Source organism: Staurois parvus, unplaced genomic scaffold (genome assembly GCF_062004578.1).
Source record: "Staurois parvus isolate SC_StPar_1 unplaced genomic scaffold, SC_StPar_1.0 ptg000076l, whole genome shotgun sequence".
NCBI classification, from domain to species: domain Eukaryota; kingdom Metazoa; phylum Chordata; class Amphibia; order Anura; family Ranidae; genus Staurois; species Staurois parvus.
Genome location: NW_028317872.1, coordinates 797,501 through 823,282, shown reverse-complemented (window position 1 = coordinate 823,282; position 25,782 = coordinate 797,501). Strand labels below are relative to the sequence as shown.

The following is a 25,782-nucleotide window of genomic DNA, read 5'->3' as shown; positions in this document are numbered from 1 at the left end:
ACCACTAACCTAATGGCCAGCTGGTGCTAAAAGGAAAAACATTTTGGTGTACTCCTGGATAGTAAGAAACACAAACTAAAATTGAGGGGATGGAAGGAGGAATTTAATCTGTTGACTTGTGTTTCCTGCAGAACCAATGTTCTCGTGTGGCAAAAAGAAGATATTTCCATTGCAAACAAAAATAAGTAAACACAATCTTTGACTTACAAAGTCATCCCCAGAGTCGGCTCCAGCAGATGTGATAGACTCTTTACTGACAGAACGAGGGATACGGGCAGCACCCCCTGGTCGTGGAGAGATTGCTGCCTCCTCTGCAATCTTTTTTTTAAGTTTGGTGAACATGGCCTCTCCTTTCTAGCTGGTGCCTGGAATCTGAGGGAAGTGCAATCACAGATCGAAAAATTTTTTGTGCTAGAAATTCGTAAAAGGTGTGCATCACAATAATCCGTAGGGCTTCAGACCAAAGCATCCAGATTTTTCTCCATTCTGCATCTGCGAACAAAAGTGATAGATATAGCAAAATGGAATAAAACAGAATTTGCACTCCAAATGACTGATAAAAGAGCTCTAACAATGAGAAACACAAAAAAACTTTCTCACACTCAACATAAGTACTAATTTGATGACTGGTGGTATATCCTCTTGCTCTGAATCCACTGCTCAAATGTTTCCTCCTGCTCCACGTTCTCCTCTACTTCCTTCAGCTCCCCCCCCCCCTTTTCTTATTTTTTACCCTCTTTTACCTAGTTTCCCTCTCCCTCACTTCTTTTGGTCTACACACCCCTGTTAAAATGTCAGGTTTCTGTGATGTAAAAGAATTAGACAACGATAAACCATCTCAGAACTTTTTCCACCTTTAATGTGACCTATATACTGTACAATTCAATTGAAAAACAAACTGAAATCTTTTTAGGGGGGAAGGAGAAGTAAACAAACTAAAATAACGTGGTTGCATAAGTGTGCACACCCTCTTATAACTAGGGATGTAGCTGTGTTCTGAATTCAGCAATCACATTCAAAATCATGTTAAATAGGAGTCAGTACACACCTGCCATCATTTAAAAGTGCCTCTGATTAACCCTAAATAAAGTTCAGCTTTTCTAGTAGGTCTTTCCTGACATTTTCTTAGTCACATCCTACAGCAAAAGCCATGGTCCGCAGAGAGCTTCCAAAGCATCAGAGGGATCTGCTTGTTAAAAGGTATCAGCCAGGAGAAGGGTACAAAAGAATTTCCAAATTGCGACATCAACTAGGGATGCACAGAAATTTCAGTGGCCGAAATGCTTCGGCCGAAAACACCACTTTCGGCCGTTTGCCGAAATGAAAAAAAGCAGATACAGGAGCCGAAAAAATCCCGCAGCTCGGTAGTTCTCAGCCTTGCCTGAGAAACCATTGATCCCAGAGCTGGGCATAGAGATGAGTTAAGGAAAGATAGCCGCCACTCATCTCTATGCCCTTGGAGGACCAGAGTAATGTCACTTCCCATTCCGGCCATTTTTTTTTTTTTTATAAAGGACTAGATTAATGCTTTTTTTTAATCCAATGCTTTACATTGCAGAGGAGAGATGTGGGGTCTTATTTACCCCATATCTCTCCATAAAGAGGACCTGTCAGTAATTATTTCTATCACAAGGGATGCATGCAAATCTTGTGATAAAAATAAAAGTGATTAAACTTTTTTATTATTTATTTATTTTTTGCACTGTTCCTTTAAGAAAATGTTTTAAAGTGCCCCCTTACCCGCACGTAGTGAACACATACGTAGGCCATGCCCACATATGTAAACGGTGTTCAAACCACACACGTGAGGCATTGCCTTGAATGTCAGAGCAAGAGCAATAATTCTAGCACTAGACCTCCTCTGTAACTTTACACTGCTAACCTGTAGAAAGTTTGAAAGCATCACCCATGGAGATTTTTAAGTACCGCAGTTTCACGCCATTCCACAATCGTGCACAGTTTTAAAGCATGACAGGTTGGGTATTTATTTACTCACCATAACATCCTCTCATATATTTTACAAAAAAATTGGGGTATATAGTGTTTTTTTTTAATCAAAGTATTTTTTTCAAAAAAATATATATTAATTTCTAAAAACTGCGCATTTCGGTTTCGGCTGTTGGCCAAGTGCATTTTGAATTTTCAGTTTCGGTACCAGAATTTTCTTTTCGGTGCACCACTAACATCAATGCTTCTATGGCTTCCTTCTAACCTGTGCCGGACCATAATGAGTCCGCTTATGCTTCATAACTTATAAGTGTGGGATTCTGTTAGTTATTCGGGCAGTCTGATGTCACCTTTTTTTTTGCCTCTGCTCCCGATTACTAATAATCTTCTATTTCCACCGGGTTTTGATCAACCACAGGCGTTCTCCTGGTGGGTGGCCAATGGATTTTCCCATGTTCGGCATTTTCTGACCTCCAGGTCCTTTCCCAACTGGTACTCCCTTTGGGAGTCTCGTGACATCCCTCAGACGGAGTTCTTCCGTTATCTCCAACTGCGGAATTAGCTGACTTCCCTACACGGAACTTCCACCTAACCATTTCAGAAGTCCGCCTTGGTGCAGATTTGTCAACATTGCCCCGGTTCTCCAAGTCTTATCTCTATACTTTATGCCTCTTTGAATAGACACCCTGCTTTTACCTCCCTTTCGTATGTTGTGCAATGGGAGCGGGATCTGGCGGCTGTCATAGATTTGGAGGACTGGAGTAGGGCCTGGTCTTTTGTGGCTAAATGCTCATTCAATACAGCCACGTTGGAGGCAGCGTATAAGGTTCTGTCTCATTGGTACTGGGTTCCAGCCCACATTGCCCGGGCGAACCTATCCTATAGTGACCGCTGCTTTCAGGGTTGAGGTCATCGAGGGGAAGTTTTACATGTATGGTGTAATACAGACAGAAGTTGGGGAAGGCCAATCCCGCCAAGGAAGTTGGCAACCTCAAAACCTCCATTGCCATCCTGGTAGGGCGATGTTTCCAAAGAAACACAGTGCAAATATTTGTTGAAATAGGAATTCGGGTATTATGCAAGAGGAATTAGCGAGTACATACAACAACTTAGGGAGATAAATCATCTTCAGGATATTAACCCTTCCCTTTAAGTCCAATGGTAGTTCCATCCACTGCCTGGTAAGGATCCACAACTGGGCAACACCCCTCTCATACTCAGGGACAAGGATGGGAGGGTTACTCGTGTCAAATAGCTGAGCAAGTGATCTGCGGAGTATTGGGCCATAGTAGTATAAAGATCAGTGTAGTATGACAGAAAGGCATCCACAATTCAAAGGGTGTGGTACCCAACTGTCCGGAAGGCAAACATATCCGGGGAATAGAAGTAGGTAAAAATTTAGGTCTAGTTAAGTAATACAGTAGACAGGCAGCCTTGTTACCATGCTTGAAAAATGTTTGGGTAGCATATAGCATCTTTTTTTTGTAAGGTCTAACAATTGAAGTTCACAGTCTCTACATCTCAACATCTATTCCGCCCTAGTAAGGGAACGAGGGTTAGCAGTATAATTACTTTCAGCCGTCACCATGGCAGATTCCAGTTCCTCAGTGCCTATTTGAGCATTTTTGCGTAACATACCAGTAACAGACATAAAAGGTTCCATGAAGCGTAGCTTTAAATGCCTACCACTCCATGGAAGGGTCAACAGTGTTCAAATTTGATTCCAGTAGTCAGCAATACCTTGTGTACACTCTCCCTTTACCACCCCATCCTCCAAACGCCACAGTGTAGAGCCGGTACACGGAAGCAGGAGGTCCACGGAGAGAGGGGCAATGCCCCTAGGTGGACAGGAAACTGCAGAGACTAAAGGAAGCGTGGTCAAAAAAGTAAGATGGTGAGAAAAGAGTCAGGGTGGCAGGAGCACTGGTGAGCATCAGGGCGTTTCCATCACCATAGTTCAGTAAGATCATACACTTGTATCCAATCCAGGAGAGACTGATACATTTTACCACAACCTCCCCAAGTGGGCAACAGCAGGATCCAATACTGCATTAAAGTCTCCAACATAGAATAATTTCCACTAGGGAGAGACAGAATCATAAGGGATAATTTAGTTAGGATATCCAGAGAGAACAGAGGTGGAATATAAACATTAACCACTTCCCTTCCGGCTTGTGTATATATAAACGGCCAGATGGGAGCAGTGCAGGAGCTGGTTGCTGTACACAAACGGCGCCCGCATTTTCAGGCTGTGCGTGCTCCCTGGGAGCATGCAGCACCACTATCTGGTGCCCGCTGTGTCTTCCGGACACAGCAGAACACCAATCACTGTACGGGACCTCTGTGTGAGGTCTCGATCAAGTGATCACTGATTGGTCAATCAGTGATCACCGATTGGTCAATCAGTGATTACCGATTGGTCAATCAGTGATCACATGAATAGTAGTAAGCAAAATGTCACTTCTGACATCATTGCTTACTACTAGTGAAATCTGTGAATGATCACAGAGATCACATGGTACAAGGCTATTCACAACAGCCTTGTACCATGTGACAAGCTATGACCAATCACAGCTCTCACAGTATTTCTCAATGGCTGAGCCAGAGAGAAGGAGAAATTATTGCTTTTACACCGATAAAGGCTGTAAAAGCAATCAGTGTAAAAATAAATAAATAAATAAATAAATAAATAAATTCTTCATCACCCCCCACAAGTAGTACAGTGTTACTATGATGACACTATGTTTAAAAAAAAACAAATATAAAAATGTAAAAAAAACTTTGAAAAATTATAATTTTTGGTTATAAACTAATTTTTTTTTTTTTTTACTAAAAAGATAGCTGAATACATTTTGGCCAAGATTTATGAAGAAAGATTATTTATTTGCTAAATGTTATAAGAAAAACACTTTTAATTTTTGGACATTTTCATTTATATAGCAAAAAAATAAAAATCCCAGTGGTGCATATATACCACCAAAATAAAAGTTTTATCTGTCTCAAAAAAAATGCTAAAAAATGTATATGGGTACAGTGTTCCATGCCCGCGCAATTGTCATTCAAAGTGTGACAGCGCTGAAAACTGAAAATTGGCCTGGACAGAAAGGGGGTAAAAGTGTCCCGACTGGAAGTGGTTAACTAATGTAAACATGATAGAGGCAATCTGAATAGTAAGGACAACAAATCTCCCTTCCGGATCTGTTTTTACCTGGACAATATCAGCTGGGAGGGATTTAACCAGCAACACACAAACCCCACAGGAATAGGAAGTATGGGTAGAGTGGAAGGACTTAGCTATCCAATGACGTTTAAGGGCCAAAAGCTTAAATCCAATTAAATGGGTTTCCTGGAGACATACAATATGTTGTCTATGTTTTCTCAGAAAAAAAAAGAACACCAGTGATCGCTTCTGGGGCGAGTTCAGCCCTCTAGTATTCCATGAAAGAACTTTCAGTGGCACAGAGATAAAAAATCAGTAGAAATATTGACATAATCACAGGATAACCACGTATCATATAGTACATCCATACAAACAGACAGTAAAAAGTATGGAGAGAAGGCACGTGAGATCAGCAAGAAAAAAACAAACAAACAAACAAAAACTTCCTGTTCCCAATTGAAAACTTCCAAAACCCCTATCTGCCCATCCTGCTCTTCCATCCCCAACTTAGAGAGCTTAGATCCCATTAACTCTCGAACATCCAGTGGCCTCGCCACTAACAGGACGGAAAGTATGCTGAAGTCCGGTTGGCTCTTCACAGTAGAAGACAAATCCTCTAAAAAGGATAGAAAGGGTCTCTGATGCAGGGCCAAAAAAACAAAACAAAAATAAAAATGGGCAGTCTAATATTACAGGAGGAGTTCAGTGGGAGCCGAAGGCAACAGGATCCACACGTACTTGTGAAGTAGTCCAAAGAGAGTTCCAAAGAGTCGAAAAAAGGAGTTTGGGCAAAGGAGAGCCCGAAAGGGGCTAACGTCGCCAACGCCTGGGTTCTGGTCCGAAGCGGTCATCTAGCCAAGACATCACCTCCTTTAGGTTGGTGTAAAAATGAGCTTCCCCACGATGAATGCGTAGCCTGGCTGGAAAGAGCATAGCATATCGTAGGCCATGGTTTCTAAGGCATGCTTGAACGGTGATATAAGAAGCGCGTTGACGCTTTACATCTGCTGAGAAGTCAGGATAAATAGAAATGGTAGCGCCGTTATACCAAAGTGGCCTCTTCTCCCTAGCACTTTGAAGGATGATAACTTTATCTTGAAAAGTTGAAAAAGGAAAGTTGAAGGAATTTCTGATAAACTACCACCATTCCGATAGGACTGGATAAATTATTTAAAAAAAAACCATGTACCAATGGGACTTTGAAGGCATCATGCATAAAATGTGTAAACTCTTTATTTGTCAAACTTTCTTTAAACATTTGCAACAATGACATGTTGTGCCACAACAGTTATATTGTATTTTACCATATTGCCATTAAAAGGATGTTATACATAGATTAAACAGTGATCCTGCTTAATTACAGAGATGTTTTTGCAAAGTTCCAATTCGTTTCGGAGCTATATAGCTCCTTCCTCAGGGATATCAGACACTCTGCATAAAGGCGATATAGTAATATAAAGGATCCAAGACGTCAATGAATTTTCAATTGTAAAAACAAGCTTCAGATTTGTCAGCACCTCCCGTATGTACTCCTGACTCTGAGGCGCTAACACGGATGTCTCATTACTATGCTATGATACTGTTTGTGATGGGGCACAAGGTATGATTGGATAAAGATTTGTTGAAACCCATACAAATATATGGTCTATGGCTTATCTATGTAGGTGCCAATATATCCATTCCAAGGATATTGAGATTTCCCACAAATATAATGTGATCTGGGTGGCCCTTGTTTTCCCAGCTAGATAGGAACTCTAGGTGCCTGGATCTCATAGGTGCCGTGGCCGGGAGGTGCTGACAAATCTGAAGCTTGTTTTTACAATTGAAAATTAATTTACGTCTTGGGTTCTTTATATTACTATATCACCTATATACAGAGTGTCTGATATCCCTGAGGAAGGAGCTATATAGCTCCGAAACGCATTGGAATTTTGCAAAAACATCTCTGTAATTAACCAGGATCACTGTTTAATCTATGAATAACATCCATTAATGGTAATATGGTAACATGTACAATATAACTGTTTTGTAACAATGGCGTGTTGTGCCACAATTTTAAAGAAATTTTGACAAATAAAGAGTTTACACATTTTTATGTATGATGCCTTCAAAGTCCCATTGGTACTTGGTGGTGTGCGATGGGCCAGCTCCATTACATAATTGGAGGGCAAAACTTTAGTGACCTCTTCAGTAGTAGTAATGTCAAAAGAGGAAAGTGTAGAGGGAAGTTTAGTATAAGGTATGCTAAGCTGGATAAAAGTCTATAAATTGCATCAATCTCGTTTTAGAAATGATTTGCAATCTCGTAAGCAGGGAGTTACTGGATGGAGGTGGAGAAAGTAGAGAGTTAAAAGTAGAGAAGAGATGAGGACTGGATGACAAGGTATTAATAAGAGAGTGATAAAGTAGGCTTGCTTAGAAGCATGAAAGGAGGAATTGTATGTTAAGAAAGCAGATTTATATAGGGTGAATGCTTGCTGAGATTTGGTTTTACGCTACAATCGCTCCAGGGCACGACTATGTCGCTTAAGATTTCTGGTGTCATCAGTCTGCCATGGTTGTAATGGTTGGGGCCTGATACTTCATGTAGTTAGAGGAGCAAGTGAGTCTAGTGTGGATGAAAGCGAACTGTTGTAGACAGCAGTGGCCAGGTCAGTGCAGGACAGGAGAGAGATTCTGTCATAGAGGCGGTCATTTGCAGAGTGGAAAAGAAAAGGGCTTAAGTTGTGAAGGTTTCTGTGGGTAATTGTTTGCTGCTTGGAGGGATAAGTGTTTGAAGATGAGGACACTGTGAAGGTGATGAGATTCTGACCAAAGAGAGGAAAGGGGGTGTTTGTGAGGTTGTAGGGAGTGCAAAGATGGGAGAAAACAAGGTCTAAAGAGTTTCCATCAGAGTGAGTGGAGGACTTGTGTCCATTGTGTTAAGGCAAAAGATGGTTTTGTTGAAGAGTTGGGATGTAGCTGGGTTGTTCACATTAATGGGGATGTTAAAATCTCCAAGAATGATAGTGGGTATTTCAGAGGAGAGAAAGTAGGGTAGCCAAGCAAACAAGTCATCAAGAAAGTGCAACACTGGTCCAGGAGGCCAGTAGATCACTGCAATCCTCAGAGAAATGGGAGAAAACAGCCGAATACATGGAGTTTCCGACCAGAGAAGGCCTCCATAGGAAAGTGCTGCGGAAGAAGCAAAATCTGATGCTTGAAGCCAGGTTTCTGTAATTGCTAGTAGGTTAAGGGAGTGGGAGACAAAAAGATCATGGACAGAGCTTATTACAGACAGAGCGGGCATTCCAGGATGCGCCTGAAAAATGGAGGGTGGTATTTAGGAGCATGGGGATTGAGATTAAATTGAGTGGATTGCGGCTATTCCTGGGAGGAAGGAGGGAGCCTGTTGTGGGGGTGAGATACTGGAGGACCAGTTTCTCAGATATCCCCAGAGGTTAGGAGAAGGAGGGTGAGGAAAGATGGGAGTGGGATGTATATGAGTGCACATGCCTTCCTGTCCTGGTATTTGGGTCAGCAGGTGAGTAAAGTATTAGCAGAAAGTGATGAGAGCAGTAGTAGGGAGATAGTAGAAGCGAGGGTGATATGTATAAGCTTTGGGATGGAACAGAGGGGTAAAGAAATTCGATTTTGAGAACAGAGGATAGGAATATGGAAAGGAAGAGTAGATGGGGCATATTAAAAAGGTAGATGGAGTGGGAAACCGACTTGTAGGAGATGTTTCCCAGGGTGTTTTGCTTGCAGTCCATCCATCCAGTAGAGTTCTTTGTTGTATCTTTTTGCTGCTTTAATTATCCTGCTTTAGTTAAACTGCTGTGGTCAACTGCTGTTTTGTACTCCTGCAGAAAATGCACTAATGCAGGATATACCCCAGTCTGTGATCTTCCCCATAAGCTGGTCTAAATAGGGAGATGATCAAATTAGTAACTCTTCTCTGCCCCCATTAGGAACGGATAAGAATCATATGAATTTGGTGGGAGGTTGGTCAAAACCAGACCAGCCACAGACACAGGTCAAAGTCATAAAAGATGATTGATTCTCTGATCACAGAAAGGCAAAAGGAGGTAAGAATCACCACAGACAAAAAGATATAGGACTAATTATCCCGAGTTTTGCAGAAAGTCAGTGCGTAGCAAGAAGACAGTTTAAGGTGGAGATCACAACAGCATTTATGCAGGACCGTACCCCCATCCTCCCACATCCGAGTGGCTTCACCATAAGATTAAAATTTTGGAATGGCCTGAATCCGGTCGAAAATCTGTGGGGTGATCTGAAGAGGGATGTGCAAAGGAGATGCCCTCGCAATCTGACAGATTTGGAGTGTTTTTGCAAGGAAGAATGGCCAAATATTGCCAAATCAAGATGTGCCATGCTGATAGACTCCTACCCAAAAGGTGCTTCAACAAAGTATTAGTTTAAGCGTGTGTACACTTATGCAACCATATTAATTTTAGTGTTTTATTTTTACTTCCCTCCACCTAAAAGATTTCAGTTTGTTGTTCTACTGATTTGTACAGTCTATAGGTTACATTAAAAGGCAGAAATGGTTCTGAAATTATTTATCTTTGTCTCATTCTTTTACATCACAGAAACCTGACATTTTAACAGGGCTGTGTGGACTTTATATCCACTGTATATCATCCATAAACGTTTTGAGAAAAAAAAAAAAAAAAAAAATGATATTTGGTGGCATATTATGCCATTGTCTGTTTAAACTTTACATTACTAATTTGTAGTTAAACCTAAAATTTCAAATTCCTGACGTGTTTGCTGTGCCATGTACTTTCCTGTTCTCTTTTATTGCCTCCTTTGTGTGAAATCCCTGGTGCTCCTGCCAGTCCCTCTTCTTTCCTATTAGAAAGTGACCACACTAAGCATGAGAGCACAGAGTGACCAGTTGTTTAGCTGTGCTGAGAACCCATCCTCCAATGACATGCCGCTCCCACCCCACATACACACAGCCATGGGAAGACCAGTTAGTATGTGATCATGAACAAAAAAAATTAAAAAAAAAAAAGGAGAAAAAGTGTGTATATGTATGTATATATATATATATATATATATATATATACATATACATATATACATACACACACACACACATATAGATTTATTTATATTACACAATTAAGCGCACATGCGTCAATATATATTTGGATACAGGCACAATTTAATTTTTTTCAGGTATATACAAAAACATATTTAAGTATTTAAGCTATAGTTATATAATGGATATGGGTTGAAAGTGCACAATCTCAGGTTTAATTTGAGGGTATATATATCCAAATTGGAGGAAGGGTTTCGGAACTACAGCTCTTAAGAGTAGCCACCCCCCCTCCCCTTTTTCAAGGGACCAAAAGTAGCTGGAAAATTAAATCAAAAGCGCTTTCATGGCCAGGTGTGGGCTGTTCCTTTGTTATTTCTTCATCAATTAAGCAGGTAAAAGGTCTGGAGTTGATTCTAACTGTGGTATTCGCATTTGGAATCTATTGCTGTGAACCTACATCATGCGTTCAAAGGAGCTGTCCATGCAAGTGAAACAGGCCATTGTAAGGCTTCAAACATGAAACAAATCCATCAGAGAGATAGAAGCAACATTAGGAGTGGCCAAATCAACAGTTTGGTACATTCTGAGGAAAAAAAAAGAACGCACTGGTGAGTTCAGCAACACAAAACAAGGCATGGACGTCCACCGAAGACAACAGTGGTGGATGATCGCAGAATCCTCTCTATGATAAAGAAAAACCCATTCACAACATCCAGACAAGTAAAGGACTCTCCCCAAGAGGTGGGCATATCATTGCCAAAGTCTAAAATCAAGAGAAAACTTCACGAGAGCAAATACAGAGGGGTCACCACAAGGTGCAAACCATTCAGAAGCCTGAAGAATAGAAAAGCCAGACCAGTTCTGGAAAAGCATTCTTTGGACGGATTGTAAGGGATCTCCGGCAAGACGAATAGCGATCGGAAATGCGCATGCACATAGGAATTCCCGGAGAACAATTACCAGTTGTGCGCATGCACGCAGAAATGCACGATCACGCATGGCGAAGATTGGGGCCAGGCGGCCTATTTAAAGAGTGTCTCTGCCCATGTTGAGTGCTGACTGGTATTCAGCTTCCCCGTGTACTGCTTGTTCCTGTGTGATTCCTTTGTTGCTGACCCGGCTTGTTCCTCACCTGACTCTGATTGCTCTCCAGATTGATACTGGTTCCTGACTTCGGCTCTGATCCTGACCTTGGCTTTCATTCTGATTCTGTACCGTGCTGCCCGACTGTTGATGACCCTGGCTATTCCCATGACACTGCTCCCGTCTTACCCTCACTACCTGCCTTGCTCTGGTGCACGCCTGGCAAACTACAAGACCTGCTCTGCTTGCACAGTAGTGCCTGAATCAGAAGATCATCGGTCTTCCAGAGTCATCATCTGCAAGAGCTGAAAACAACTACTGGCGTTCTTGTTCCCCTGGGTCCTAGACTCCCTCTGTTCCAACTCCAGTGGGGTCAGGGCTAGTGACACAAGTGAGGCTGACCTCGTCATTTCAGTCTCCCATCAGGTACTTGACATGGATGAAACTAAGAATGACGTGGAAAGAAAAAAAAAAAAAAAAAGGTGTGGACAAGAACAGCTCATGATCCAAAGCACACAAAACATGGTGGAGGTAGTGTGATGGCATGGGAATGCATGGCTTCCAGTGGCACTGGTCCATTGCTTTTTATTGAGGACGTGACAGAAGCAGCCGGTTGAATTTTGCAGAGTTTAGAGATATACCGTCAGCTCCGATTCAGCCAAATGTAGCAAAGTTGATTGGATGGCACTTAACATTACAGATGGACAATGATCCAAAACACACTGCAAAAGCAACCCAGGAGCTTTTGAAGGAAAAGAAGTGGAATACTCTGCAATGGCCGAGTCAATCACCTGATCTCAACCCAATTGAGCATCCATTTCACTTGCTGAAGGCAAAATTAAAAAAGGCAGAAAGACCTACAAACAAACAACTGAAGACAGCTGCAGTTAGATCCTGGTAAAGCATCAGAAAGGAGGAAACTCAGTCTTTTGGTAATGTCTATGGGTTCCAGACTTCAGGCAGTCATTGCCAGTAAAGGATTCTCAACAAAATATTAAAAATTAACATTTTATTTATGAGCATATTCTTTTGTCCAATTACATTTGAGCCCCTGAAAATGGAGGGACAGTGTATAAAAAAGGTTGAAGTTCCTAAAATTTGTACTTGATATTTACGTTCAACCCCTTGAATTAAAGCTGAAAGTCTGCACATCAATTGTTTTGTTTTAATTTATGCTGGTGGTATACAGAGCCAAAAGTAATATATTAATATAAAGTTGTGTTCAAAATAGCAGTCAGACATCACTAACCTGATCAATCACTGTTTTAGGTAGAAATGATATTTCTACATGGCAAATAATTTACTAGCAGGTGTAGTAGAGTAATAGAAATCCAACAGACCCAACAGTCATGACATGCATGCTGCTGATTCTGTGTAATTGAATCACTAATTGAAAGGGGCATGTGTCAAAATAATAGCAGTGTGGAGTTCTATTAGTGAGGTCATTCATTTTTTGAAAAACAGGTGGCAATTATTGCCCTTATTTAAGGAAGGAAGGCAGCAAATGTTGCACATGCTGGTTACATGCTGGTTACAGTGCATTTCTCTCTGAAATTCTGAGGAAAATGGGTCGTTCCAGACATTGTTCAGAAGAACAGCGTACCTTGATTAAAAAGTTGATTGGAGAGGGGAAAACATATAAAGAAGTGCAGAAAATGATAGGCTGCTCAGCTAAAATGATCACAAATGCTTTAAAATGGCAACCAAAACCTGAAAGATGTGGAAGAAAGCGAAAAACTACCATTCGAATGGATAGAAGAATAGCCTAAATGGCAAGGACTCAGCCAACAATTAGCTCCAGGAAGATCAAAGAAGGTCTAAAGTTACCTGTGAGTACTGTTATAATAAGAAGACGCCTATGTGAAGCCAAGCCATCTGCAAGAAGCCCCCGAAAGTCCCACTGTTGAAAAAAAGACGTGCTGAAGAGGTTACAACTTGCCAAAGAGCACATTGACTGACCTAAAGAGAAATGGTGCAACATTTTGTGAACTGATGAAAGTAAGATTGTTCTTTTTGGGTCTAGTGGCCGAAGACAGTTTGTCAGACAACCCCCAAACACTGAATTAAAGCCACAGTACACTGTGAAGACAGTGAAGAATGGTTGCGCAAGCATCATGATATGGGGATGTTTCTCATACTACGGTGTTGGGCCTATTTATCGCATACCAAGGATTATGGATCAGTTTGAATACATCAGAATACTTGAAGAGGTCATACTGCCTTATGCTGAAGAGGAAATGCCCTTGAAATGGGTGTTCCAACAAAATAACGACCCCAAACACACCAGTAAACGTGCAACGTCTTGGTTCCAGACCAACAAGATTGACGTTATGGAGTGGCCAGCCCAATCCCCAGATCTTAATCCAATTTAAGAAAACTTGTGGGATGACATCAAAAATGCAGTTTCTGAGGCAAAACCAAGAAATAGAGAACTGTGGAATGTAGTCCAATCATCCTGGGCTGGAATACCTGTGCACAGGTGCCAGAAGTTGGTTGACTCCATGTAACACAGATGTAAAGCAGTTCTCAGAAACAGTGGGTATACAACTAAATATTAAGTGATTCAAAGGAAAGCTAAATCTTCAAACATTTTTCAGTTTATATAGTGAATGTTTGAGTTTGTAAAGAAGAATACAAACACTGCTATTTTTTTGAACAATCTAATATTCACTTTTCTTCAATTTTTTAGAGGAACAACACAAATTTGATATATTTTTCTTAATGTTTTGATTTGGAATAGAATGTGTAGTGTTCCCAATGCATTTGTGTGTATGTAAATAAAAGCTATTAGAAGGATTTTGAGCTTTATTCACTTTTTTCAACACACTGCTATTATTTTGAACACAACTGTACATGTATGTATGTATGTGTGTGTGTGTGTATGTACGTACATGTGTCTGTGTATGTATCTGTGTGTATGTACATGTCTGTGCGTGCGTGTCTGTATGCGCCTGTGTGTGTATACATGTGTCTCTGTGCGTGTGTGTACATGTTTCTGTGTGTGTGTGTGTGTGTGTGTGTGTGTGTGTGTGTGTGTGTGTGTGTGTACACAGGTGTCTCTGTTTGTGTGTGTTTTTTTGGTGGCGAGTAACTCTTCAGGCCTGGCTAGTAGTTCAGGACTTGAAATTTTAAGCCCTGGTGTAAAGCACGCCTCCACTGGACTCTAGAGTTGTGGAGGCATGATCTCTGGAGTGATAAATCACGCCTCTGTCTGGCAATCTGATGGACGTGTCTGGGTTTGGCAGTTGCCAGGCAAATTACACATGTCTAACTGCGTTGTGCCAAGTGTAAAGTTTGGTGGAGGGGGATTATGGTGTGGGGTTGTATTTCAGGGGTTGGGCTTGGTCCCTTAGTTCCAGTGAAGTGAGCTCTTAAGGTGTCATTATACAAAGACATTTTGGACAATTTCATGTTCCCACCTTTGTGGGAACAGTTTGGGGATAGCCCCTTCCTGCTCCAACATGACTTCGCACCAGTGTACAAAGCAAGATCCATAAAGACATGGATGAGCGAGTTTAGGGGGAAGAACTTGACTGGCGGCCAGACTTAACCTAGTAGAAAACCTTTTGAGATGAATTAGAACGGATACTGCGAGCCAGGCCTTCTCGTCCAACATCAGTGCCTGACCTCACAAATGAGGTTCTGGAAGAATGGTCAAACATTCTCATAGACACACTCCTAAGTGGACAGCCTTCCTCGAAGACTTTAAGCTGTTATAGCAAAGGGTGGGCCAACTCAATATTGAACCCTACGGATGAAGACTGGGATGCCATTTAAGTTCATGTGCATGTAAAGGCAGGAGTCCTGATACGTGCGTGTGTGCGTGTGCGTGTGTGTGTGTGTGTGTGTGTTCAAAATAATAGCAGTGTGTTGAAAAAAGTGAATAAAGCTCAAAATCCTTCTAATAGCTTATTTCCATATACACAAATGCATTGGGAACACTAGAACACTACACATTCTATTCCAAATCAGAACATGAAGAAAAATATATCAAATTTGTGTTGTTCCTCTAAAAAATTGAAGAAAAGTGAATATTAGACTGTTCAAAAAAATAGCAGTGTTTGTATTCTTCTTTACAAACTGAAACATTCACTATATAAACTGAAAAATGTTTGAAGATTTTGCTTTCCTTTGAATCACTTAATATTTAGTTGTATAACCACTGTTTCTGAGAACTGCTGTACATCTGTGTTGCATGGAGTCAACCAACTTCTGGCACCTGTGCACAGGTATTCCAGCCTAGGATGATTGGACTACATTCCACAGTTCTCCATTTCTTGGTTTTGCCTCAGAAACTGCATTTTTGATGTCACCCCACAAGTTTTCTATTGGATTAAGATCCGGGGATTGGGCTGGCCACTCCATAATGTCAATCTTGTTGGTCTGGAACCAAGATGTTGCACGTTTACTGGTGTGTTTGGGGTCTTTGTTTTGTTGGAACACCCATTTCAAGGGCATTACCTCTTCAGCATAAGGGAGCATGTCCTCTGCAAGTATTCTGATGTATTCAAACTGATCCATGATCCCTGGTATGCGATAAATAGGCCCAATACCGTAGTATGAGAAACATCCCCATATCATGATGCTTGCGCAACCATGCTTAACTGTCTTCACAGTGTACTGTGGCTTGAATTCAATGTTAGGGGGTTGTCTGACAAACTGTCTTCAGCCACTAGACCCAAAAAGAACAATCTTACTTTCATCAGTCCACAAAATGTTGCGCCATTTCTCTTTAGGTCAGTCAATGTGCTCTTTGGCAAATTGTAACCTCTTCAGCACGTCTTTTTTTCAACAGTGGGACTTTCGGGGGCTTCTTGCAGATGGCTTGGCTTCACATAGGCGTCTTCTAATTGTAACAGTACTCACAGGTAACTTTAGACCTTCTTTGATCTTCCTGGAGCTATTTGTTGGCTGAGTCCTTGCCATTTTGGCTATTCTTCTATCCATTCGAATGGTAGTTTTTCGCTTTCTTCCACATCTTTCAGGTTTTGGTTGCCATTTTAAAGCATTTGAGATCATTTTAGCTGAGCAGCCTATCATTTTCTGCACTTCTTTATATGTTTTCCCCTCTCCAATCAACTTTTTAATCAAGGTTCGCTGTTCTTCTGAACAATGTCTGGAACGACCCTTTTTCCTCAGAATTTCAGAGAGAGATGCACTGTAAACAGCATGTACATTTGCTGCCTTCCTTCCTTAAATAAGGGCAATAATTGCCACCTGATTTTCAAAGAATGACCTCACTAATATAATTCCACACTGCTATTATTTTGAACATGCCCCTTTCAATTAGTGATTCAATTACACAGAATCAGCAGCATGCATGTCATGACTGTTGGGTCTGTTGGATTTCTATTACTCTACTACACCTGCTAGTGAATTATTTGCCATATAGAAATATCATTTCTACCAAAAACAGTGATTGATCAGGTTAGTGATGTCTGACTGCTATTATTTTGAACACAACTGTACATACACACAGACACATGTACATGCATACACAAACACACACACACACACACACACACACACACAAACCTATAAAAAGTTGCAGTACTTCGTTGTTCACTCTGCACTCTAGGGGGAGGCAGAGAGCACAGCACACACTCCTTCCTTTGCTTTCACTGCGCTCAGCTATTGAGCAGTCTGACGGCTCCCAGTGACAATGACAGATCTGGCCTGAGCTCCGAGCCTGCTCAGCAAGACAGCCCTGGGGGACACACTTGCCCCCACCATCATTTCCACTCGCCATTGCCGAGCAGGCGAGTGGAAATTTCAAGGCCTGTTTTACACCACTGCATCTGACACACTTGGTGATGTAAGGCTTGGATCAGGGCTTCACAAATTTGCTTTGAATCTAGAAACCAGCTAAAAACGTTAGAAGAGAGTTTTGGTTTTTTTTGACTAATGGCTTTATTTACGATGATGGAGATGGCAGACCTTGAATTTGCGCAGAGGGTACTTGGAGCCAAGGTTTTTTGGGGCTGAGGTTTTTGATGTGTATGTGGCATGCTGTGTGGGCTGCACGTGTGGGGACTGGAGGCAAGGAGGAGGGGTGGGCCACGGTATGCACAGATTGGATAGTGTCAAGGGAGAGGGGAGTAGGCGAGGGCGCATGGGGATGCCAGTGTGTGGAGAGGAAGAGAGAAACTTTTGCTTTGCTGTGGGTAAGCTGCATGTTTGGGGCATCGGGCAATGGGAGTTGCTTGCACCTGGTGCTGGCGGTGAGTGGGCTGGTGGAAGGCCAGGTGCCAGGACATGGCGACCTGGGATTTGTCAAGCCCTGCCCACCTCCCCCCAATGTAACCAGGTTCCCCCCTCCTCTGTATACACACTGGATCTGGTTCTCCCTCCCTTTCGATGTGCACCCTGCTCCCCCCCCCCTCTGTATACACACTTGTCCTGTCTTCCCCCTCTATATATGCCCTGGGTTTGGTCCTCCCCCCTGTATACACCTCAAGTCTGGTCCTCACGCGTGTGTGTGTGAGATTATATATACATACACACACATATATACATACACACACACACGTGAAACGCGAAAAATTAGAATATCGTGCAAAAGTTCATTTATTTCAGTAATGCAACTTAAAAGGTGAAACTAATATACGAGATAGACTCATTACATGCAAAGCAAGATAATTCAAGCCGTGATTTGTCATAATTGTGATGATTATGGCTTACAGCTCATGAAAACCCCAAATCCACAATCTCAGAAAATTAGAATATTGTGAAAAGGTGCAATATTCAAGGCTCAAAGTGTCTCAGTCTAATCAGCTAATTAAGCCATAACACCTGCAAAGGGTTCCTGAGCCTTTAAATGGTCTCTCAGTCTGGTTCAGTAGGAATCACAATCATGGAAAAGACTGCTGACCTGACAGTTGTGCAGAAAACCATCATTGACACCCTTCAAAAAGGAGGGAAATCCTCAAAAGGTAATTGCAAAAGAAGTTGGATGTTCTCAAAGTGCTGCATCAAAGCACATTAATAGATAGTTATGTGGAAGGGAAAAGTGTGGAAGAAAAAGGTGCACAAGCAGCAGGGAGGACCGCAGCCTGGAGAGGATTGTCAGGAAAAGGCCATTCAAAAGTGTTGGGGACTTTCACAAGGAGTGGACTGAGGCTGGAGTCAGTGCATCAAGAGCCACCACACGCAGACGGATCCTGGACATGGGCTTCAAATGTCATATTCCTCTTGTCAAGCCACTACTTAACAACAAACAACGTCAGAAGCGTCTTACCTGGGCTAAAGAAAAACAGACCTGGTCTGTTGCTCAGTGGTCCAAAGTCCTCTTTTCTGATTAGAGCAACTTTTGCATCTCATTTGGAAACCAAGGACCCAGAGTATGGAGGAAGAATAGAGAGGCACACACTGCAAGATGCTTGAAGTCCAGTGTGAAGTTTCCACAGTCTGTGTTGATTTGGGGAGCCATGTCATCTGCTGGTGTTGGTCCACTGTGCTTCATTAAGTCCAGGGTCAATGCAGCAGTCTACCAGGAAATTTTGGAGCACTTCATGCTTCCTTCTTAAAGACGAGCTTTATGGGGATGCTGACTTCATTTTCCAGCAGGACTTGGCACCTGCCCACACTGCCAAAAGCACCAAAACCTGGTTCAATGACTGTGGGATTACTGTGCTTGATTGGTCAGCAAACTTGCCTGACCTGAACCTCATAGAGAATCTATGGGGCATTGCCAAGAGAAAGCTGAGAGACTTGAGACCGAACAATGCATAAGAGCTGAAGGCCGCTATTGAAGCATCCTGGTCTTCCATAACACCTCAGCAGTGCCACAGGCGGATAGCTTCCATGCCACGCCACACTGAGGCAGTATTTGCTGCAAAAGGGGCCCAAACCAAGTACTGAGTACATATGTATGCTTATACTTTTCAGAGGTCCAATATTGTTCTATGTACAATCCTTGTTTTATTGATTGCATGTAATATTCAAATTTTCTGAGATTGTGGAATTGGGGTTTCCATGAGCTGTAAGCCATAATCATCACAATTATGACAAATCAAAGCTTGAACTATCTTGCTTTGCATGTAATGATTCTATCTCATATAACGGTTTCACCTTTTTTATTGCATTACTGAAATAAATGAACTTTTGCAAGATATTCTAATTTTTCGAGTTTCACCTGTGTGTGTATATATATATATATATATATATATATATACACACACACATACACACACACACATACACACACACAGTGAAGCAAATAAGTATTTGATCCCCTGCTGATTTTGAATGTTTGCCCACTCACAAAGAAATGATCAGTCGAAAAATCAAATGGTAGGTGTATAGTAACACTGAGAGACATAACAGCAACAAAAAAATTCAAAAGAAATGCATGTCTAGCAAATTATGCACTAATGTGCATGTTCATGAGGGAAATAAGTATTTGATCCCCTTCACAAAACATGACTTAGTACTTGGTGGCAAATCCCTTGTTGGCAATCACAGAGGTCAGACGTTTCCTGCAGTTGGCCACCAGGTTTGCTCACATCTCAGGAGGGATTTTGGCACACTCCTCTTGGCAGATCCTCTCCAAGTCATTAAGGTTTGGTGGCGGACATTTGGCAACTCAAACTTTCAGCTCCCTCTACAGATTTTCAATCGGATTAATGTCTGGAGACTAGCTAGGCCACTCCAGGACCTTAATGTGCTTCTTCTTAAGCCACTCCTTTGTTGCCTTGGCTGTGTTTTTTGGCTCATTGTCATCCTGGAACACCCATCCATGATCCATTTTCAATGCCCTGGCTGAGGGAAGAAGGTTCTCACCCAAGATTTGATGGTACATTGCCCTGTCCATCGTCCCTTTGATGCGGTGCAGTTGTCCTGTCCCCTTAGTAGAAAAACACAACCAAAGCAGAATGTTTCCACCACCATGTTTAACAGCTGGGATGGTGTTCTTGGGGTCATAGGCAGCATTCCTCTTACTCTAAACACTGCGAGCTGAGTTGATGCCAAAGGGCTCAATTTTGGTCTCATCTGATCACAACACTTTCAAACAATCCTCCTCTGCATCATTCAGATCTTCAGTAGCAAACTTCAGACGGGCCTGGACATGTGCTTTCTTGAGCAGAGGGACCTTGCAGGATTTCAATCCTTGAAACCAGTTGTTTTCTTGGTAACTGTGGTCCCAGCTGCCTGGAGATCATTGACAAGATCCTCACGTGTAGTTCTGGGATGATTCCTCACTGTTCTCATGATTATTGACACTCCATGAGGTGAAATCTTGCATGGTGCACCAGACCTAGGGAGACTGACAGTTGTTTTGTGTTTCTTACATTTGCGAATTATTACACCAACTGTTGTCACCTTCTCACAAAGGTGCTTGGCAATAGTTTGGTAGCCCAGTCCAGCCTTGTGTAGGTCTACAATCTTGTCCCTGACATCCTTGGACAGCTCTGTGGTCTTTGCCATGGTGGAGCGTTTGGTATCTGATTATTTGATTGCTCCTGTTCACAGGTGTCTTTTATACAGATAACAAAATGAGATTAGCAGCACTCCCCTTAAGAGACTACTTCTAATCTCAGCTTGTTACCTGTATGAAAGACACCTGGTAGCCAGAAAGCCTGCTGAATGATAGGGAATCAAATACTTATTTCCCTCGGGAACATGCAAATTAGTGCATAATTTGTTAGACATGCATTTCTTTTGAATTGTTTGTTGCTATTCTGTCTCTCAGTATTACAATACACCTACCATTCGATTTTTAGACTGATAATTTCTTTGTGAGTTGTCAAACATTCAAAATCAGCAGGGGATCAAATACTTATTTCCTTAAAAATATATATACATATACACATACATACACTCTCTCAAGGGCTTAGCAGGCAACATACAGCCCAGGCAGCTGCATCCTCCACGAGAACACTTCCACCGCATCAGGCTCCTGCAGGGAGTACTGCCAGTCCGCTCACTTTGTCAGGTGGAGGTCACACGGGGCAACACACAGGCTGCCGGGTTCCCACCTCATTCTCTGCCGAACCCTTCACATCCTGTACTGTGTGAGCACCAGGAGAGCTTCGAGGTGAGAAAGGCGAGCTTGGCGTGATGTGCCTCGGCACGGCAAGCAGCAGAACAGCCAACAGAGCTCCCCCAGAGACAAGCCGTTCATCCTCGAACCTTGCTGCATTGGGAGAGGGCATAGCGGCCACCTGAGGAGAGAAGCCCGGCCACCAATTGCAACTCACACCGGGCCTGACAGCTGGTCATCAGACTCCAGCCCAGCCTACTGCCTGCTTCCAGGGAAATTATGGAGAACAGCAAGGGGGGAGAGAGAGAAGGATTGGTTGCTCCGCGCCCGGAGCTGCATTTCCGGGGCATAGAGCAATGGAAGTTGCCGGTGTGAGTGGGTTGACCAGTGCCCAGGCGTCAGGTCACGATTTCTAGTCGCAATGGTGACCTGGACCCTGGGATTTGCCGAACCCTGCCTTGGAATCAGCTGCTAGGCCATGGAAACCCATTCCATGAAGCTCTTGACGCATTGTTGTTGTGCTAATCTTAAGGCCACACAAAGTTTGGAGGTCTTTAGCTATTGACTCTGCAGACAGTTGGCGACTTCTGCACATTGTGTGCTTTAGCATGCACTGACCTGGCTCTGTCATTTTACATGGCCAACCACTTCGTGGCTGAGTTGCTGCTGTTCCCAGTTGCTTCCACTTTGTTATAATACCACTAACAGTCGACCGTGGAATATTTAGTAGCAAGGATGGACTTATTGCACAGGTGGCAACCTATCACGGCACAATGCTTGAATTCACCAAGCTCCTGAGAGTGACCCATTCTTTCACAAATGTTTGTAGAAGCAGTCTGCATGCCTAGGTGCTTGATGTTATACGTCTGTGGCCATGAAGGTGATTGGAACGCCTGAATCCAATGATTTGGAGATGTGTCCAAATACTTTTGGCAAAATATATAATTTTTTTATTTATTACACATACACACACACACTTTAAACTGAATATCTGCTACATACACTATGCATACAGAATAGTAAGGAGAATTCCTATCTAAGACAATTGTCATCATAACAAGGGGTTCCCCACTGAGAATAATTCTAAAATTGAGATTTCATCTCACGCTTTGTCTTGGTGGCCATGGTCACAGTGACAAACAGAGGGATGAACCTCCAGATCAGATTCCAGGCAGCAATAAAAAAAACTTAAATCAAAATTAAACAATACAGACGGTAGAAAAGATTGGTCTCTTCTATCATAAACTCTTCTCCCTGACGGTCAGCGTTGGTGAACACTAAGCCGCACATGCATACATTTTATTATTTATTATTATTATTATACAGTATTTATATAGCGCTAAAAAGGTTTCCTCAGCGCTGTACAATATAGTCGGGGACAGAACATGAGACAATACAGTAACAAAACAAAACACGAGGGGGTCAAGGGCCCTGCTCTTTCGAGCTTACAATCTAGGAGGGAGGGGATAGTGGTACAGAAGGAAGTGGCTGTGGGGGATGGAGTGGTAGGAGGAGTGAAGGAGATCGGCTGTTAGGTGAGGGCGGGGTAGGCTTCCCTGAAGAGATGGGTTTTCAGGGTGCGCCTAAAAGGTGAGGAGGGTAGGTGACAGTCCGATGGATTGGGGTAGTGAGTTCCAGAGGATGGGGGAAGTCCTGGAGAAGTCCTGGAGTGGGGCGTGGGAGGTGGAGACCAGGGAGCTAGAAAGCGGGAGGTCTTGTGAGGAGCAAAGAGTACGGGTTGGGTGGTATTTGGGTATCAGGTCGGTGAGGTAGTTTGGGGCAGCGTTATGAATGGCTTTGTATGTCTGTGTTAGTAGTATGAATTTAATGCGTTGGGCAATCGGGAGCCAGTGGAGGGAATGACAGAGGGGGGTGGCAGAAGCGGAGCGGTTGGTAAGGTGGATGAGTCTGGCCGCTGAGTTCAGGATAGACTGAAGCGGAGATAGTCTGTGATGAGGTAGGCCGGTGAGAAGTGAGTTGCAGTAGTCCAGACGTGAGGTAATAAGGGAGTGAACGAGTTGTTTAGTAGTGTCTGGGGTTAGGAACGTACGTATTTTGGAGATGTTGCGGAGGTGGAGCCTGGATGAGTTTGCCAACGATTGGACATTTATAGCACAATTATGTGCTGTGAACATGTGAATCCTGTGTGACATTATGGTTGAAGAGTTGGAACTTGAAAAATAACCCTGGAGAAGATGGCAGCACCCATAACCAGCAGGAGTGCTAACAGCGCAGCACTGGAGGGGATCTATAGCTAGACAAGTCTACCACAATGTGCTAATAGGCTGTGTGTACTGGCACAATATGGCTAAAAAATCCTGGGGCAAAATGTAAACTTTTTTTTGTGGAGGTTTACTCTGCTTTAACATAGGACCTAACCTTTCCCCACTATATCCAAACAATGGCCACATATAAGTATGTCTAAAATCACTGATTCACACTCCTCATACCTATGCTGTATACTGCTGGTTAAAAAAAAAAATAATGTGTAAATACATTAATTTAATCCACTCCAGTCGGGTCACATGATGCATGCAGAAGCTGCAGCTCCACTGCATCATGGAGGGCTAGACAACGCGGGTGAATTTCGGGAGTGGCAAGGTTAGCAAATGGCTTCCAATACCTTTTGGTTGTTAGCAGCCCTTCCTCTCCCCACCAGCAGCTGCTCCATGACACTACTGGACTGCAGCAGATTGAAATAAGGTTTTTACCAACACTATGCAGCATAGGTAGGAGGAGAGGGAAGCAGTAGTTATAAAAGGATAAGTTCACCTTTAATTAAAATAAATATACATCTTTTTGCAGGTAAAAAAAAAGTGTATTTATTATTTTTTGTTTTAAACTGGAGCCTGTAAAGCATTGCCCCACCCCCCCTCTCAATCAGCAGATTGAGGGTACAATGCCAGGATCCTGCAAACTTTCAGTATACTGTCTGCCTGTACCTCCCATATGGGCAGGCAGTTACTGAATTGCATGAAAAAACAATGAACTACAAGAGTAATCACCAGTGCCCTTGCAGTTCATTTGAGAATAAGCCATTGGTCGCAGTGGGCAGCAGTACTTGTAGTTCATTCATTCACAATCAAACATTATTTGCAAAGCACGGCCATGCGGTTTTTAAAATTGCGACAGTGAGTGCGGGGAGAGGATCCCCCGCCCGCTATCACAGGGAGGGGAAGATGAGGGGAACTGGTGGCAAGAGCTGGAAACTGTTACATGTTCCAAAAGGTGAACTTAGCCTTAAAATACAGTGGATATAAAAAGTATACACAGCCCTGTTAAAATGTCAGGTTTCTGTGATGTAAAAAAATAAGACAAAGATAAAACATTTCAGAACTTTTTCCACCATTAATGTAACCTATAAACTGTACAACTCAGTTGAACAACAAATTGAAATCTTTTAGGTGGAGGGAAGTAAAAACAAAACCCTAAAATAATATGGTTGCATAAGTGTGCACACCCTTAAACTAATACTTTGTTGAAGCACCTTTTGATTTTATTACAGCACTCAGTCTTTTTGGGTATGAGTCTATTAGCAACAGCCCCAAAGCATGATGCTGCCACCACGCTTCACTGTGGGTATGGTGTTCTTTTGGTGATGTGCAGTGTTGTTTTTGCGCCAAACATATCATTTGGAATTATGGCCAAAAACTTCAACCTTGGTTTCATCAGACCATAACACATTTTTCCACATGCTTTTGGGAGACTTCAGCTGTGTTTTTGCAAATTTAGCCAGGCTTGAATGTTTTTCTTCATAAGAAAAGGCTTCCATCTTGCCACTCTACCCCATAGCCCTGACGTATGAAGAATACGGGAGATTGTTGTCACATGTACCACACAGCCAGTACTTGCCATATATTCCTACAGCTCCTTTAATGGTGCTGTAGGCCTCTTGGCAGCCTCCCAGACTAGTTTTCTTTTTGTCTTTTCATAAATTTTGAAGGGACATGCAGTTCTTCGTAGTGTCACTGTTGCGCCATATTTTCTCCACTTGATGATGACTGTCTTCACTGTGTTCCATGGTATTTCTAATGCCTTGGAAACTCTTTTGTACCCTTCTCCTGACTGATACCTTTTAACAATGAGATCTCTCTGCGGTCCATGGCTTTTGCTATAGGATGCGACTAAGAAAATGTCAGGAAAGACCTACTAAAACAGCTGAACTTGATTTGAAGTTAATCAGAGAAACTTTAAATGATGACAGGTGTGTGCCGACTCCTATTTAGCATGATTTTGAATGTAATTGCTCAATCCCGAACACAGCTACATCCCCACTTATGCAATAATATTATTTTAGTTTTTTATGTTTACCCCCCCTAAAAGATTTCAGTTTGTTTTTCGATTGAGTTGTACAGTTTATAGGTCACCATTAAAAAGGTGGAAAAAGTTCTGAAATGAATTATCATTGTCATTTTTTTTACAGTGGATATAAAAAGTCTACAAACCTGACATTTTAAAAGGGGATTGTAGACTTTTTGTATACACAGCATATTTTTCTGTAGGCTTTACTTCCACTATAACCTGTTGCCATCCAGCCGCAGTGTTTTTACTGCAACAGAG

At 42.3% G+C, this 25,782-nt stretch overlaps 1 protein-coding gene across 2 annotated transcripts in view; it reads right to left on the bottom strand.

The window, feature by feature from the left end:
- Window positions 1-25,782, bottom strand: part of GOLGA1 (golgin A1) — a 385,049-nt gene that overhangs the window by 313,194 nt on the left and 46,073 nt on the right. For both annotated transcript variants that reach the window (XM_089669420.1, XM_089669419.1), the window contains exon 2: window positions 208-492. In XM_089669420.1, the coding sequence (XP_089525546.1) occupies window positions 208-342 (135 nt within the window). In that variant the 5' untranslated portion in view covers window positions 343-492. The remainder of the gene's footprint in view (window positions 1-207; window positions 493-25,782) is intronic.